This window comes from Notothenia coriiceps, unplaced genomic scaffold (assembly GCF_000735185.1).
Source record: "Notothenia coriiceps isolate Sejong01 unplaced genomic scaffold, NC01 NC01_scaffold00031333, whole genome shotgun sequence".
Taxonomy (NCBI): domain Eukaryota; kingdom Metazoa; phylum Chordata; class Actinopteri; order Perciformes; family Nototheniidae; genus Notothenia; species Notothenia coriiceps.
The window spans coordinates 15,416-30,940 of NW_011364034.1; the positions used below are offsets into that span (position 1 = coordinate 15,416).

General features: G+C 40.3%; 3 protein-coding genes across 3 annotated transcripts in view; all 3 read left to right on the forward strand.

Annotated features, from left to right (window-relative positions):
* The window catches only part of srp72 (signal recognition particle 72), a 12,162-nt gene extending 3,811 nt beyond the window's left edge, over positions 1-8,351 (forward strand). The window contains exons 9-19 of the mRNA XM_010787821.1: positions 392-523; positions 631-759; positions 1,747-1,819; positions 2,097-2,161; positions 2,992-3,087; positions 3,288-3,391; positions 3,646-3,723; positions 4,662-4,799; positions 4,926-4,963; positions 6,430-6,589; positions 7,364-8,351. Coding sequence (XP_010786123.1) covers positions 392-523; positions 631-759; positions 1,747-1,819; positions 2,097-2,161; positions 2,992-3,087; positions 3,288-3,391; positions 3,646-3,723; positions 4,662-4,799; positions 4,926-4,963; positions 6,430-6,589; positions 7,364-7,544 — 1,194 coding nt within the window. The 3' untranslated portion in view covers positions 7,545-8,351. The remainder of the gene's footprint in view (positions 1-391; positions 524-630; positions 760-1,746; positions 1,820-2,096; positions 2,162-2,991; positions 3,088-3,287; positions 3,392-3,645; positions 3,724-4,661; positions 4,800-4,925; positions 4,964-6,429; positions 6,590-7,363) is intronic.
* Positions 8,352-9,159: 808 nt separating this feature from the next.
* On the forward strand, positions 9,160-11,026 carry LOC104959911 (snRNA-activating protein complex subunit 1). Its single transcript, XM_010787822.1, has 2 exons — positions 9,160-9,936; positions 10,489-11,026. Exons 1-2 carry the CDS (start codon positions 9,214-9,216, stop codon positions 10,855-10,857), a joined length of 1,092 nt encoding a protein of 363 aa, XP_010786124.1. The 5' UTR covers positions 9,160-9,213; the 3' UTR covers positions 10,858-11,026.
* Positions 11,027-12,091: 1,065 nt separating this feature from the next.
* arl9 (ADP-ribosylation factor-like 9) overlaps positions 12,092-15,525 on the forward strand; it is a 6,235-nt gene continuing 2,801 nt past the window's right edge. The window contains exons 1-3 of the mRNA XM_010787823.1: positions 12,092-12,512; positions 13,443-13,620; positions 15,253-15,359. Of these exons, the coding sequence (XP_010786125.1) occupies positions 12,270-12,512; positions 13,443-13,620; positions 15,253-15,359 (528 nt within the window). The 5' untranslated portion in view covers positions 12,092-12,269. The remainder of the gene's footprint in view (positions 12,513-13,442; positions 13,621-15,252; positions 15,360-15,525) is intronic.

Below are 15,525 nucleotides of genomic sequence, written 5' to 3' on the forward strand. Positions count from 1 at the left end.
GCCGGAATTCCCATCACTAATACGTAAAGAGATAGTATCTATAAGGGACGGCTCAATTCAAAATTCAAGTCGCGTGACACGACGTGACGTCCCCCCCCCTCGCTCTCGGGGTGGACGCCCTCGCCACCCTGGTCTGGCGGAAACACTGCATGCTCATAAAGCTGCATATCCTACATGTGTTTATTGGAAAATCCTACACATAATAAAGGCTTATTCCAAATGTCCTAAGTGAATAATGTTTTAACATGACCCTGTTCTCATATACGGAGTTATAGAGCATTACAAGTGTTGCATGCAAACGTAGTACATTTGGCTAATATTTCATCATAAATCATAGGCAAAATACTGCTTTGATTGAATGTGTTTTAATGAACGCGGTCTGTTTCCGTAGGACCAAAACGTGTTTGACTCTAAGAAAAAGGTGAAGCTGACGAACGCTGAAGGTGTGGAGTACAAGCTGGCCAAGAAGCAGCTGCAGGCCATCGACTTCAACAAATCCCTGCTGGCCATGTACACCAACCAGGTAGATGAAGAGCTGTTATCATTCACATCAAGAGGAGAACAGGAATGGCTGACTTCTCAGAATGTGAGATCCCGTTGCTGATCAGGATCATGTGTGTGCATCCACAGGCTGAGCAGTGCAGGAAACTGTCGTCCAGTCTCCAGGCTCAGAACCCGGGTCACCCCCGGCCGGTCCTGATCCAGGTGGCTCAGCTGTGCCGAGAGAAGCAGCACAGCCGGGCCATCGAGCTGCTGCAGGTACAGAGTCATAACACTGCTGTTGTCTTCAAGGTCACCTATTATGCAAAATCCACCTGTTCATGTCTCTTCTACATCAACATGTGTCCCCTCTTCTTCATGTCTCTTCTACATCAACATGTGTCCCCTCTTCTTCATGTCTCTTCTACATCAACATGTGTCCCCTCTTCTTCATGTCTCTTCTACATCAACATGTGTCCCCTCTTCTACATGTGTCCCCTCTTCTTCATGTCTCTTCTACATCAACATGTGTCCCCTCTTCTTCATGTCTCTTCTACATCAACATGTGTCCCCTCTTCTTCATGTGTCCCCTCTTCTTCATGTCTCTTCTACATCAACATGTGTCCCCTCTTCTTCATGTCTCTTCTACATCAACATGTGTCCCCTCTTCTTCATGTCTCTTCTACATCAACATGTGTCCCCTCTTCTTCATGTCTCTTCTACATCAACATGTGTCCCCTCTTCTTCATGTCTCTTCTACATCAACATGTGTCCCCTCTTCTTCATGTGTCCCCTCTTCTTCATGTCTCTTCTACATCAACATGTGTCCCCTCTTCTTCATGTCTCTTCTNCTCAGAGGGGCGTGGGGAGGGGCTCCTTATTTTCATCTAAAGTAACAGACAGAATCAGCACTGTGGAAACAGGGCTGAAACAGAGGGGATTATGGGTAATGCTGCAATGATCTGGTTGGTGTTTCAGCCAATCAGAGACATGTTCTGTATATATCTGAGACCTATAATATATTGATGAAAAACAGTATAATAGACGATCTTTAAATCTAAATCTAAAGACATCCTCCTGCTTTTCTTTCTGATCATGTAAAAGTCAAACACCAGCTCTGGGGATGATTCATTCCCAGTTATCCACCATACAAATGTAGGCCACTACTGAAAGACACTTTTTTTTTTTTTTTAAACCCTGAATTTCGTTTTTCAGTGATTTCTGTTTTCTTAGACCAGGATTTCTAACTCTCCTTTTGTTTTCCAGCAATTCTCAGACCAACATCCAGAGAGTGCGTCTGGCATCAAACTGACAATGGCACAACTCTATTTAATACAAGGTAGAGATATGATTTACAGTATTACGGTTTGATTCCAGACCCTACTCTTACTTACCTTTACTCCCTGAGGACAGGGTGTCAGTCCTAAATTATCCAGGGTCTTCTAATAAACACATTCAAATTGTTCAAATGAGGCAAATTAAGTTGTTTAACTGAGTAGTTTGTTATGTTTTTAATAATCAGTCTTTCAGAGTTTTATAAAATGTTAAATTACGGGATTCTTTATAATGGTCACATGGCAGCATTTGTTTTATAATACTCTGTTTTGGGTCTTCAGGTCACGTAACAAAAGCTTGTGATGTTCTAAGGTCCATTGAAGAGTTCAAGCACAAATCGGGGATGGTAAGTCGGCTCAGAATTGTCACAAAGTCTCTTTTAACTAACGCATGGCTGGGTTATGTCCCCTGGTGACTGTGTAAACTCACTAATGGCACTTTTCCATTGCAGGGCCTCGCACGGCTTAGCACGGTATGGTTAGGCCTTGGTAGGCAAGGCTCACTTTATGCCGAGTTTCCATTACAGTGTAGGAACTGTGGTAGTAACTATAGTAACGCAGTGTAGGCGATCGGCTGTTCGGCGGGCGGAATAAAACTGCCGTGACGCCATCTTCAATGCGAACTACAAAACCAAAACGTTAGCTGTTAGCCCTCAGAGCTCACAGCTCCTCATATCTGTTCAGAGACTAGACAAAAGTTAAACAAGTACAAACCACAGACTGTCTGTGTCATGGAGAATACAGTCGCTGCTTTATTTATGTCTGTAGGCCGTTGTTGTGAGTGTGGACGGTCGGAGCATATACAACAACGTTAGCTTAGCCGATCTCCATTCAGAAAACACGCATTTTAAAAGGTTTTACTGCCGTCTTTGAAACGTGTATTACAATTAAATCACGGTAAAATATGTTCATTTTGTTGTAGTTGTAGCCCCCTTGCCAGCGATTATCTCTGACCCTTTAGCAGTCGAGAGTGTTGACGTCACTAGTTTAGCATATTCAGCCCGGTTGTTGGCCCGGTAAGGGATTTTGGAGGGCCAGAAAAAAGGTGAAAAAGTAGCCCTGAGCCGGAACTACCCCTCGTGGAAAAGCAAAACCGGCCCGTTTAAACCGTGCTACGTGCTGCAGTGGAAAAGCGCCACAATTGAACTCTGATCTAACCGTGTCTTTGACTCTTCAGATTTCCGCTCTGGTAACGATGTACTCCCATGAAGAAGACATCGACAGCGCTATCGAGGTTTTCAAACAAGGGATCGACCATTACCAGTCTGAGCAGGTTTGTGTCCTATGTTTTAATTGTGAAAATAACATTAGAGCATCAAGTGCTTTATAAAAACATTGAGTCAAAATGAAGTATCACCTATAGTGAAGGTGGTTTCATCATATTTTAATATGACAGTTTAAGCCACCTCAGGAAGTAGTTTTTGAATGTTTTTTTCATTGAATGGTCGTCCTGCTCTTCCTCCTCCTCCACAGTCCGGATCTGCTGCTCACTTGGCTCTTGTACGAGAAGCTGCCAATTTCAAACTGAAGCACGGTCGGAAAAAAGAAGCCATCAGTGATCTGGAGCAGCTGTGGAAGTGAGTTGCAGCTCTTTAGAAACACTCTCACAATCAGAAAAGTGTTTGAGTGTTTGTGATGATGTGGAAGTTATCTCCAAGCTGTCCATTCTGCTTACAGTTCAATCATTCTTGCCTGCAAGTAGCTCGTTTGTTTGTTACACAGCTTGAGAAACATCGTTACACTCTGCTTATAGAGCCGAAAAACTCAAATGTGGAAGAATTTCTTCTTTAGAACAATGAAGCTAAACGTGTTTCCTTTTTTCCTAATACAGGCAAAACACTAAGGACATCCACACACTGGCACAACTCATCTCTGCGTACTCTCTGGTGGACACAGATAAAGCCAAATCGTATCCTTTGACCTCCTGAACATTTGAAATGTAGATATTGTTTTTATGTGTAGATGATCCAATAAATCAGGAAACATGAAAACGCCACCTTGTGCTTTTAGGAAGATATAATAGGCATTAGGGCTGCACGATATTGGAAAAATCTGACATCGCGATTAGTTTCCCCCCGTGATATATATTGCGATATGAAAAAATACAGGAATTGAAGAAAATACTTTTCTTTTTTTTCGAAAACCATGCTTTCTTGAACTTGAATGCTATACAATTGGTATTTTTCTAACTATATTTAACCGGATGAAGGATATTAGTCACGGACGTCTGGATCTTAAGTTATCAGATCAACAAGCTGAGCTAGCTCGGTTAGCAGCGCCGAACTGGAGAAACACATGAAACTACTTTATTCAGTGTTTCTTTGGAGATTTGATTGTGATTGGTGGTTTGCTGTCCATGCAGAGCCTGCATGTCACTCACTCAAGTACCCCTGAGATGAGAGCCGTGCAAGTTTTCCTTTTGTAGCAAGCAGCAAAAGAATTGTAACATGGCGTGTTTGAGTTAATTTGCCTACTTAATATCGCACGTCCTAAAAAAAAATATATATTTACTTTTTTTTTTTATCGCACGGCCTGCGATGTATGCTTATATCGCGATTATCGTCACGACACGATATATCGTGCAGCCATAGTTTAGTTGTGAGACTGATTTGTCAGAATGAAAAATTGTTTCCATTTGCAGCCCGAGAAGACCACACCACAAACGCTAAAGACTAGTACCATGTTAATTGTATAGAAAACAGTAATGGAGCCTCATTATTTGTTATCCAACCTGAGATTATTACCATATTTGTATTGTATATTAATGCTTTTTTTTGTTGTTAATGACTCTTGGATTAATTTAAGCTGTATACATTCAATGTACATTTCCTAAGCATTCCTGTGCAGCCTCAGCAAACACCTCCCCTCCGCAGAGACGATGGCCTTAAATGTGGACGTTGACGAACTGGAGAACTCCCACGGAGCAAACTACGTCAGGAAAAAGGCAGCTAAGGTCATCGGAGAAAACCTTCCCAAAGAACAGAGGTAATCTCACCGGCTTCAGAAATAAACTACATTTAGATGGTATTTGTTCATAGAAAAGTATTAAGGATGATCTCAGGGGCTACACCTTCACCTCCTTAACGCTTACGTCTGGGGTTTTATTTACAGCCAAGGCGACATCAAAAAGAAGAAGAAGAAAAAGAAAGGTATGCAAAATCTTCACACATTGTTGGTGCTTTGAATGAAATCCAAAATAACAAAGAATGGGAACTTGCTTTGACAAAATGCTTCAAAAAGACTTGACGGCTACTACTACACTACTATACTAATACAACTACTACTACTAATACAACTACTACTACGACGACTACTACTATACTACTACTACGACGACTACTACTATACTACTACTACTACTACTACTACTACTACGACTACTACTATACTACTAATACGACTACTTCTACTACTTCTACTACTTCTACTTCTACTACTACTACTACGACGACGACGACTACTACTATACTACTACTACTACTTCTACTTCTACTACTACTACTACGACGACGACGACTACTACTATACTACTACTACGACTACTACTTCTACTTCTACTACTTCTACTACTACTACTACTACTTCTACTCTCTACTACTACTTCTACTTCTACTACCACTACTACTTCTACTACTACTTCTACTTCTACTACTACTACTACTTCTACTACCACTACCACTACTACTACTACTACTACTACTGCTACTTCTACTACTACTACTACTACTACTACTACTACTACTACTACTACTACTACTACTACTACTACTACTACTACTACTACTACTACTACTACTACTACTACTACTTCTACTACTTCTACTACTTCTACTACTTCTACTTCTACTACTACTACTACGACGACGACGACTACTACTATACTACTAATACGACTACTTCTACTACTTCTACTACTTCTACTACTACTACTACTACTACTTCTACTTCTACTACTACTTCTACTACTACTACTACTACTACTACTACTACTTCTACTACTACTACTACTACTACTTCTACTACTACTACTACTACTACTACTTCTACTACTACTACTACTACTACTACTACTACTACTACTACTACTACTTCTACTACTACTACTACTACTTCTACTACTACTACTACTACTACTACTACTACTACTACTACTACTACTGCTACTTCTACTACTGCTACTACTACTACTACTACCACTACTACTACTACTACTACTACTACTACTACTACTACTACTACTACTACTACTTCTACTACTACTACTACTACTACTACTACTACTACTACTACTACTACTACTTCTACTACTACTTCTACTACTACTACTACTACTTCTACTACTACTACTACTACTACTACTACTACTACTACTACTACTACTACTTCTACTACTACTACTACTTCTACTACTTCTACTTCTACTTCTACTTCGACTACTACTGCTACCAATACAACTTTAAATGTAAATGAATTCCAAAATAACAAGGAATGGGAACTTGCTTTGACAAAACGCTTCAAAAAGATATGACTCCTTAAAAGCTGTACTCACCTTGGTAACTTAGCTTCTAGTTATTTACCAGAGATCTGTCTAACCTGATCTTTTTTTATTTTCTAGGCAAACTGCCCAAGAACTGCGACCTCTCAGCGACCCCTGACATGGAGCGGTGGCTGCCCATGAGGGAGCGTACCTACTACAGAGGCAAGAAGAAGGGCAAGAAGAAGGACACGATAGGAAAAGGAACACAGGGAGCGACAGCAGGAGCTTCGGCCGAGCTGTGAGTAAACCATCATGACCTGAGGGTGGAGCTGTAACCTTCATTATCTACACTCTGATGGAAGTGAAGCACTCGAGTGTCCTTTCTGATTCCCTGCCAATAATTCCTCAGTGGAGATGTGCAGAGCCAAAATACAAAGTATTGTTAGTGGCAGCAAAAGTATAAATCCATATGCCATATGTGAGGCAGTGACAACTTTTTAATAAAACAATTGTTACATTGTTATAATATAAAATATCACCTACATTTTCAAGCAAACGTACAACATGTGTTCTTTTCAGATTTTCAAATGAGTCAAATTTGCTTTTTTAACTATTTTTCATTGTATATTGAATACCTTTTTTTGTGTTAATCTTCTCATTTAACTCTTCAAAAGAAAGGAAATGGACCTCTTACTATTCCTGTAAGATATTTGAGGGCCCAGAGAGACACAGGGCGTCACATTTGAACTTGTTTAATGGGTTTAACACAGACATTTAAAAGCAAAATGTTCCCAGGGTGAAAAACATATTTCCTTGAGAGACATTTCTCAGAGTCCGACCTAAACATTTCAGATGTGTGTATCTCACACGGCACTGTAACTTTAATTCATGTACCTTTTTGTTATTCATGTTTTATCTTTGCTTTTAAAGGAGTGTTTTTAAATGCCATTTTATAATTTGTTTCTTAATGTCTTTCATGTTTCTAAAGCACTTTGAACTGCCTTGTGTTGAAAGGTGCGGTATAAATAACATGCCTTCCCTTCTGACATGATTTCTCCCCCCATTGTTCCAGGGATGCCAGTAAGACGGCCAGCAGCCCCCCCACCTCCCCTAGACCCGGCTCTGCGTCTGGCTCCTCCACGGCCCCCGCCAGCAACGTGGTTCCCCCCCGACAGCAGAAACCTGCAGCGCCGGGGGCAACGCGCAAGAAGGTACCACAGAAGAAGAAGAAAGGAGGCAAAGGAGGCTGGTAGTCGGAGGGAAGCATCACGTGACACACCGCTGCCTCACAGAGAAATCAGCTTTTTTTATGTTTTTTTTTATTTTTGTTCTGGCCATTCATTGAATTATGTGAAACCAAAAGCTCCCCTCTGCTGTTCTGTGTCATTCATTTGTGTTAAAAGTACAAAGAAGAGTATTTCAAGGACGTTTCTACACAAATTAACTTTTTGTTGCTCTGCAAAAGCAAGTGGTTTTACTCTCGACCTTGTGAGGTCACAATTAAAAAGACAGATATTGCCATTTTGTTTTCATTAAAGTTTCAGATGAATGGTAAAATGCTTTTTTTGTTTACTTTTACCTGGTGCTCCGTCTTTTTTTTATTCCAAATTGCTCACATTTGTCCCCTTGTAATTTACAAAGACCTTCAGACGCATCTCTAAATGTCTTTATTAAAAAAATGGTGAATCCACTCACCCTCTATTCAATGAAATCACTGAAAGCCTGTCACTGCTGACATCAAAACATATTCAATGCATTTTCTTAATATTTTACCATGTGGTGGTTAGGATGATAGAAACTGCCTTTTCAAGCTAACATGGAGTACATTTTTGGGAGAATTGTCCTTAATATTTCTTGATTCGGAGAAATAAGATATCACACTCTGGCTGTTTGCTTCATGTTTTCTTAAATTGTCCCTTTTACTTTCAATCGGCTACAAAAAGTGAATATTTATTTTGTAATCCCTGTGTTGGTCTAAATTCAAGCAAAACCCAGAGCTTGTTTTCAGACCAAACAGGTGATCCCTTTTTGTTAAGTCTTAATAAAACCCTTAACAAAGACACATGACCCCTGTGGTTCCTCCTATGATATAACTACTGTGTTCTGATCTGTGTGTGGAGTTGGCATTTGGATTATTTATTTTTGGATGGAATATGACTTGATTTGGGTAAAAGACAGATTTGTTTTGGCAGGTGTTGACCCCTATTCATTTGAACAGGGCAGAAATCCAAATTATCATGAAACGTATTGAAAATAATCAGTCCAGTGTAGAATACAAGGTTGCATTGATTTGGAGTCAATAGCTCATTTGACGTGGGAGCTATTTAAAATAAATAATACTTTTAAAAGCTTCGGAGTCGCATGACATGGAATTTATTTTACAACAGGAAATCATCTTTCAAGTTAAAATAATTTAATGAAAAATTCATAAAGAAGATGTGCCACATTATTAGCATCATTTTCATAAATTGGCAATTTCTGAGTTCATTCAAATTATAACGTATTGATAGTCCATGCAAGTGAAACCCTGAGAAAGGGGGCTCAGAAGTGAGCGATACGTACATATTTAGTGTTAATGTTTTATAGTCATTTTATAGTACATATTATTTTACTGCCTTTTAAACATGCTGCTGTCATGAAACGTAACACTCGTGGGGTGAAAAGAGGTGCTGCAGCACAGACACTTTGACATAAATAAAGACCTTTTTGAACTTTAAAGTAGAGGGAAAATACTAATATGAACCTGAAAATGAGCACAATAGGGCCCCTTAAGCCTTGCTGCCAGACAACACCTGCTTTGAAATAAACCTAATTGACTCGTGGGCGTGGTTCTCAGGTGATTATCCAATGACAAGCCTCACTTGCTCTGAAGAGCTCCTTCAGACTCCTGGCTGTTTCTGAGGTGTACATTTAGTGGACAGGATGCCTCGTGAGCGACCTATTTACAGTGACTTCTTCTACGATCCTCTGACTGAAGATGTGGAGGAACTACTTGCTCGTTTCCAGCAGTCGGACTCCATCAGGTACGAGTACTTCTCCGCCGCTTGGAGGCAGATGGGCTTCTCCGACGTTTTTATAGGCATCATCGGTATGGCTGAGCAGAAGAGGTTCTGCAGAGTAACCTTAGCCACGGCTGTGAAGTACTTCTTGCCTCCATACAGCTACCAGATCAGGGTGGGAGGCCTTTATCTGATGTTTGGTTTGTACAACACACAACTCGCCGTCCCCCCTGTGCCGATTAGACTCGCCCTGGGGGACTGGGACATAATCCAGAAGTTTCTCAAGGACTCAGTGAACTCAGGGCATCAAGATGTGGTGTACATCTATCACAAGCTTGTTGCCGCAAAAGCCATTCACTTCACCGCCATGCCGCACTTTCTCTCCTTCCTAAAGCTGAGGAAACGAAAGCAGAACAACGTGTGTGCAGAGTTTATTGGGAGGTCCATGGCCGTGCAGGAGCTCTTCTCCGCAGACATCCTGGAGGAGGTGAGCAACATTGAGAGCCAGTATGAGAAGCTGAAGGAGAACACGGTGGCGGTCAGGTGTGAGGCCTCCATGACCCAACGAGACTTCACCGCTCGCCTGAAGGACTGCATGATGGAGTTCATCACCTGGCAGCAGAATACCTTCTCACAAGCAGAGGCGGTAATAGTAATATTTAATTGCAGAAGTACTGTTACGAGTAAAAGTCCTGCATTCAAAACCTTACTTCAGTAAAAGTACAAAAGTATCGGCATCAAGTTACACTGGAGTGTTAGTAGTAAAAGTACTCCTTATACGTAATGACCCATTTCAGATATGAGTTACTTATTATTTTTGTGTTTTTATCACAACTGTTAAATGTATAGCTAATTTAAATACTTGATATACTGCTGCTGGATATCTTAACCTATGTCAACGTTTGTTTAATAATTGATTTATATTTTGTATTATCTAATCTAAAAAGTGACCAAAAGCTGTCAAATAGATGTAATGCAGTAAAAAGTACAATATTGGCTTCTAAAATGTAGTGGATTATACGTAGAAAGTACCATAAACTGAGAATACTCGGTTAAAGTACAAGTACCCAGTAGTGTAAAGTAAGTCCAAAATGTAGTACAGTAGAAGTATCAAGAAGCAATGGTAAGTTAATTGCAAGTGCCTCCAAAAGTGTACTTAAGTAGTATGTACTTTGTTTCTTTACACCACTGTTCGCAGGATAACAAAGGTGGCGGTGGAGATGAGGATGAGGATGAGGAGGAAAGGGACTATAAGGCCAGCAGCAGCAGAGCCAGACTCATCTCCTCCATCAAGCAGAAGAGCTACAGCAACTTCCAGGAGGCGCCGAAGGCCCGGAGGCACCGGCAGCCGGAGAAGCTGAAGGTGGAGTCCTCCAGCTCGGGATCAGAGCAGCATTATGAGTCTGGGAGGAAGAGGAGGCCTCCTTCTCTGAGGGCTCGGACCTGGAAGAGTCTCGGGGTGACGAAGGACGAGAGCCGGGTGCAGGTCTGGCTCCTCAGCGCTCCGGAGCAGAAGGAGAGGGTGCCGGTGAAGAGGACCAAGCAGACACCACCCTACAAAGAATGATGGGAAGGGAGGAAGTCTTCCAGCTGCAACCATGTGTTCTGTTTGTTTGTTTGTTTGTGTTCTTCCAGGTTAAATAAAGTTATTTTCAATTGGAAAATTACCTTTTTTGTTTGACCCATTTGTGGCCATAACTGATATATGTGTTATGGCCACAAATGGGAAGAGTTTTTCTAGGATTGCCTATTCTCATTTTATTTTATATTCACAAGTTTAAATTTTAAAAAAACAAGTACAATCTTAAGACACAATGGAGACATGTGAAATGGGACACCCCAACAAGGTATAGGAAGCTTGCGATCCGGGACCCTTACAATAATCCAAGTATTTTCATTATATATAATTAATACATATAGAATTGAGAGAGTTCATGTATTATACAGAAACATTACAATCTAAAGTCACAACAACCAAAATCCATAAAAACTAAAATGTCTAACCCCAACTATGGTCTTTTATAAATGTTTTATTGATATATTTCTGTATTTTTTTTTTTGTTCAAATCAGTCAAACTGTTCTGCTGAAGTGAGATCTTCTTAAGATTCTATATTTAGTATAAGAGTAAGAACTCAATATTTTAATACATTTTTGGGACTACAATAGATTTAATTATATTGTAGGAATAAAACAATAGTCCCATGCGCCCAAAGACCTATCACAAGGAAAACTCAGAAACGAGAAGCACATTCAAGTTGAAATAAGCACACGTGCAGTGTAAACGTATGTAATATGGAAGACATTAAATAAACCCAATGATAGCGTTTTTTCACAAAATAATCCTGACTCAGAATTTTCATAAAAGTGGGAATTTGTATTTTTACCATCCTCCCATTATTTTTTTAAACTAGTCGTAGTCAGTATTGTTAATGTCGCAATGAAGTACACATAGTGGGCCTACTTTCTACCACTGGGTATAATCATAGACTATATATATAAAGGGTATAATGCATGAAAAGGGAGGTGTATGGCGCAGTGGATAGAGCCTTGTTGTTCGGATCAGGGGAGCACAGGTTCAAACCCCACTGCAGTCAGCATGTCGTTGTGTCCCTGGGCAAGACACTTCACCCCAAAATTGCTCCAGTGGGGATTGTCCACAGTCGCTTTGGATAAAAGCGTCTAACAAGTAACATGTAATGTAATGATATAATATATCATTACATTACATGTTACTTGAAAATAAAAAGAATAATGGCGCCATCAAGCGGTGAGTTGGTAACACTGTTTCAAATGAAATCGGCGCACTTCTTTCCGGAAGTATCGTGCGGAGGAGTTGAGCTTCCTGTCTGTTAATCCACTTGTTGATTTATAGAGGAGAACGAGGAGTGAAATAACCAATTAAAGTAAAAACAATGGTTAAAACGGACGGGTAAAAAAAAGCGGCAGTTTGTAGATCACTAACCCGACGGTTGAGCAAGATGTTCGGGTTGAAGACAGCCGGTGTCATCGGAGCCTCCGTGGCTATGGCTGGAGGAGTCGCTTATGTTGTCTGGAACTACGCGTCCTCCCCCGGGGAGAAGGAGACCGAAACACGGCCGGAGGAAGACGGTAAAAAGGCCGAAGATGAGGGGGAAATAAAGGAGGAAATTATGGTTGAACAAATTGTTGTCGCCGCTGCTGTTGCGCCGGTTGTCGCTGCAGAAGCTCCGAAAACACCCGAGGTAAAAACGTTACCATGGACACACCTTCCGTTAGAAACCGTTGGTGGTAGTATAGTATTATTTACTTCTAAATATAACTTTGCACTTAAAATTGACATCCAGATCTACTTACAACAAGGTTACAGACAAGGGGAGACTGTGTACGTTTCTCCTCACCTAAAACAACTTTAGTTACAGGATTAAAACGTGAACGAAAATACTCTAAATAACAGCAGCTTTGTGATTTAAGTTGATCTTTTATTATGAACATCTTCCAGGGTGTATCGACTACAGCTAAAAACTAAGCTATATTTTATGTGTGCACAAGTTCGCTAGTTCTCTGAATGTTGCCATGGGGAATTATGGGATATGTAGTGCTAAGTAACCTGATAATTATATTATATTGTATTCATTATATTAGAAGTGAAACAAAATATAAGTTATTTGAGTGACAGAAAATGTAAAACCTTTGGCATTTTTACATGTATTTTGAATTTGAAAAATTCCTGGTTTCCTACATTTTACATGACATCTTCTACCGTGTTCTGCTCATTAGACTATGATGACTAATCCGTTCAAATGAGTTGCAGTCTTGAAATAGACCACATTAAACTTCAAATATAAACTCATTGGCAGTATTTTTGTAATGGCTCAGGGGGTTACTTTTAATAGTACCGGCTCTAAAGCTGTGATTAAAACATAGATAATGAATCAGACAATACGTTTAATTGATTACACAAATCTTATAATGCACACTTACTGATTCATACTAACAGCTCAGTACAACTAGCAACTGCTTTAATATGAACTGTCTGCACCGAACCGCCATTCAATATTTTTGATGAAACATTTCTCAAAGGTCAAATGTGTGTCTTCATGGTACAGAAACGTGTGTATGTCAGATAGTTTTCCACCTAAATCTGATGTGTGCTGGTTCTGTGTGTGCTCTAGTCCAAGCCTGTGGAGTCAGCAGGGACCCAGGTTCTGGTTCTGGGTCTGGATGGAGCCGGTAAGACCAGCCTGCTGCACTGCCTGTCCACCGGCTGCCTGGAGCACGACATGGAGCCCACGCAGGGTTTCAACGCTGTGTCCATCAGCCGGGAGGACCTGCACATCGAGTTCCTGGAGAGTAAGTCCTCAATCGCAATCTTTATTTATTTATATAGCCCATTTAAAACAACTGTTGAAGCCATTTTGCATTTCTTATCTCATCTTATTTCTATTTCTAATGAAATATTATGAATGTCTTGTATATTATGTTTTATTATTTATATGTATTATTGTTTTGATTGATGCCGACTATCAATGGATTATTATGGTGACGTCACATAGGCGTGGCTTTGGCCCTTTAATAGACGACAGGTGACAGGTGCTCATGTTGAGTCGAGGGAAACTATTTATTAACCGCACGATAGAGACCGCGTGGTGAAGGAGAAAATGCACCCAAGATATACGCTGTATGGCTTTGAATCTTTTGGTTAAGAGTTTAGAGTTTTGTTTAATATTTTATCAGTTTTTTTTCTCTAAATAATCAGCGATATCTGAACTTTAATGTGCATGCGCGTTGATTTTTCTAAGTGCTGTACCGGGAATAAATACAATATAAAATAACACAATGGGAGAAAAATAATAAAATAAAAAGCACAATAACTAGAAACATATAAAAACACATACAAATATAAAATGTTATGTTCAACTAGTATTAAGTCCACAATGTGACCACTCACTTCTGCTCCGATTTTGTAGCCTAATGGCAGATGTTAGCATTGCAAGGGCTTCTTTGACAAAAAGTCTATAGGATTTTTCCATTGTACTTTTTAAAGTTACAGGATAATCTCCACATATTAACACCACTTTTAAAAGAATTGAAGCTTAAATGCAATAGCGAAAAGTAAAAAGCTAATGCAATGCTATAAATGAACTACATCTTGGTCACATGACGTCACATCGCCACCACTAAGTGGCTAATGTTCAGCATGATAACGTGAGTAGTCTTATTTAGTCACTTAGTTGTAGCGATCAGGTACGATATAAACTTATTCTTATACACATCCCGGTATGGATATATCCTTATTTTTAAGATTTACTGTGTGCTAAAAAAAGTATTTATCGGTAATATTTGTCAATAACAAGATTAAGTGTCGTCGCTCATTTGGATAATATGCGATTCAGGTATTGTGAAAAGTCCTAGATAGACGAACGTAGTAAATGGGACAAAAACCGTTCCTACTTTAGGACACTCATTCAGAATAAGCGACGAAAATACCTTGATGTCCCAGTATCGTCCGGACCGTATACTGGTGTCGCAGACGGTCGCGAAAGCTTGCCGTGTACCGGGGCACCGGGACAGGAGGAGGACTACTCCACGCTCTCGACGGGTAGTATGCGCCTTCCGGAGGAACAAAACGACTGCAGTCTCTATAAAGTTAAGGACCTAGTTAGCGCAGACGTCGGGGCAAAAATCTCTAAACACATACCTCTTCTTGCCTCTCCCAACACAACAAGACTGTGACCACTCAAGGGACGTGTGGGGCCCCTGGTGTATAGGTACATATCTGTTTCTTGCATGTTACCACATTCACGTAAAACCGTATTATACGACAGAAATTGTGTTTCTTGTAGTTATCACTCAAAAGTTTCCCCGTTTTTGCTATGACCGAGACACTAAGAAAAGAAGGAAGAGTGGGGAGATTAATCGGTCGTCAGCCGGATGCTGCAGAGCTTTAATGTGTCGTATCTGACTCACTCTGAGGCCCTGTAGGTCGTTGGTTTCGCAGCCTGACTACGCCTTCACACCGTCTCTTATCTCAGGACTTGGAACTTACGTTCATCGTAAAAATCATGACGAGGACTAAGGAACTAGAACTCGTAGGTTACAAAAAGATTTCCTCAATCCTAAGGGACCTTAAGTTTCGCAAGTAATAGTGTGCGCCGAATACTCTAAAGTGAAAAAAAACTAAGTTCCTGTATTTCACGCAGTCATTTTATCGGGGGATTAACACTTATAGATTCCGTCGAAACGCAGGATTTTTAC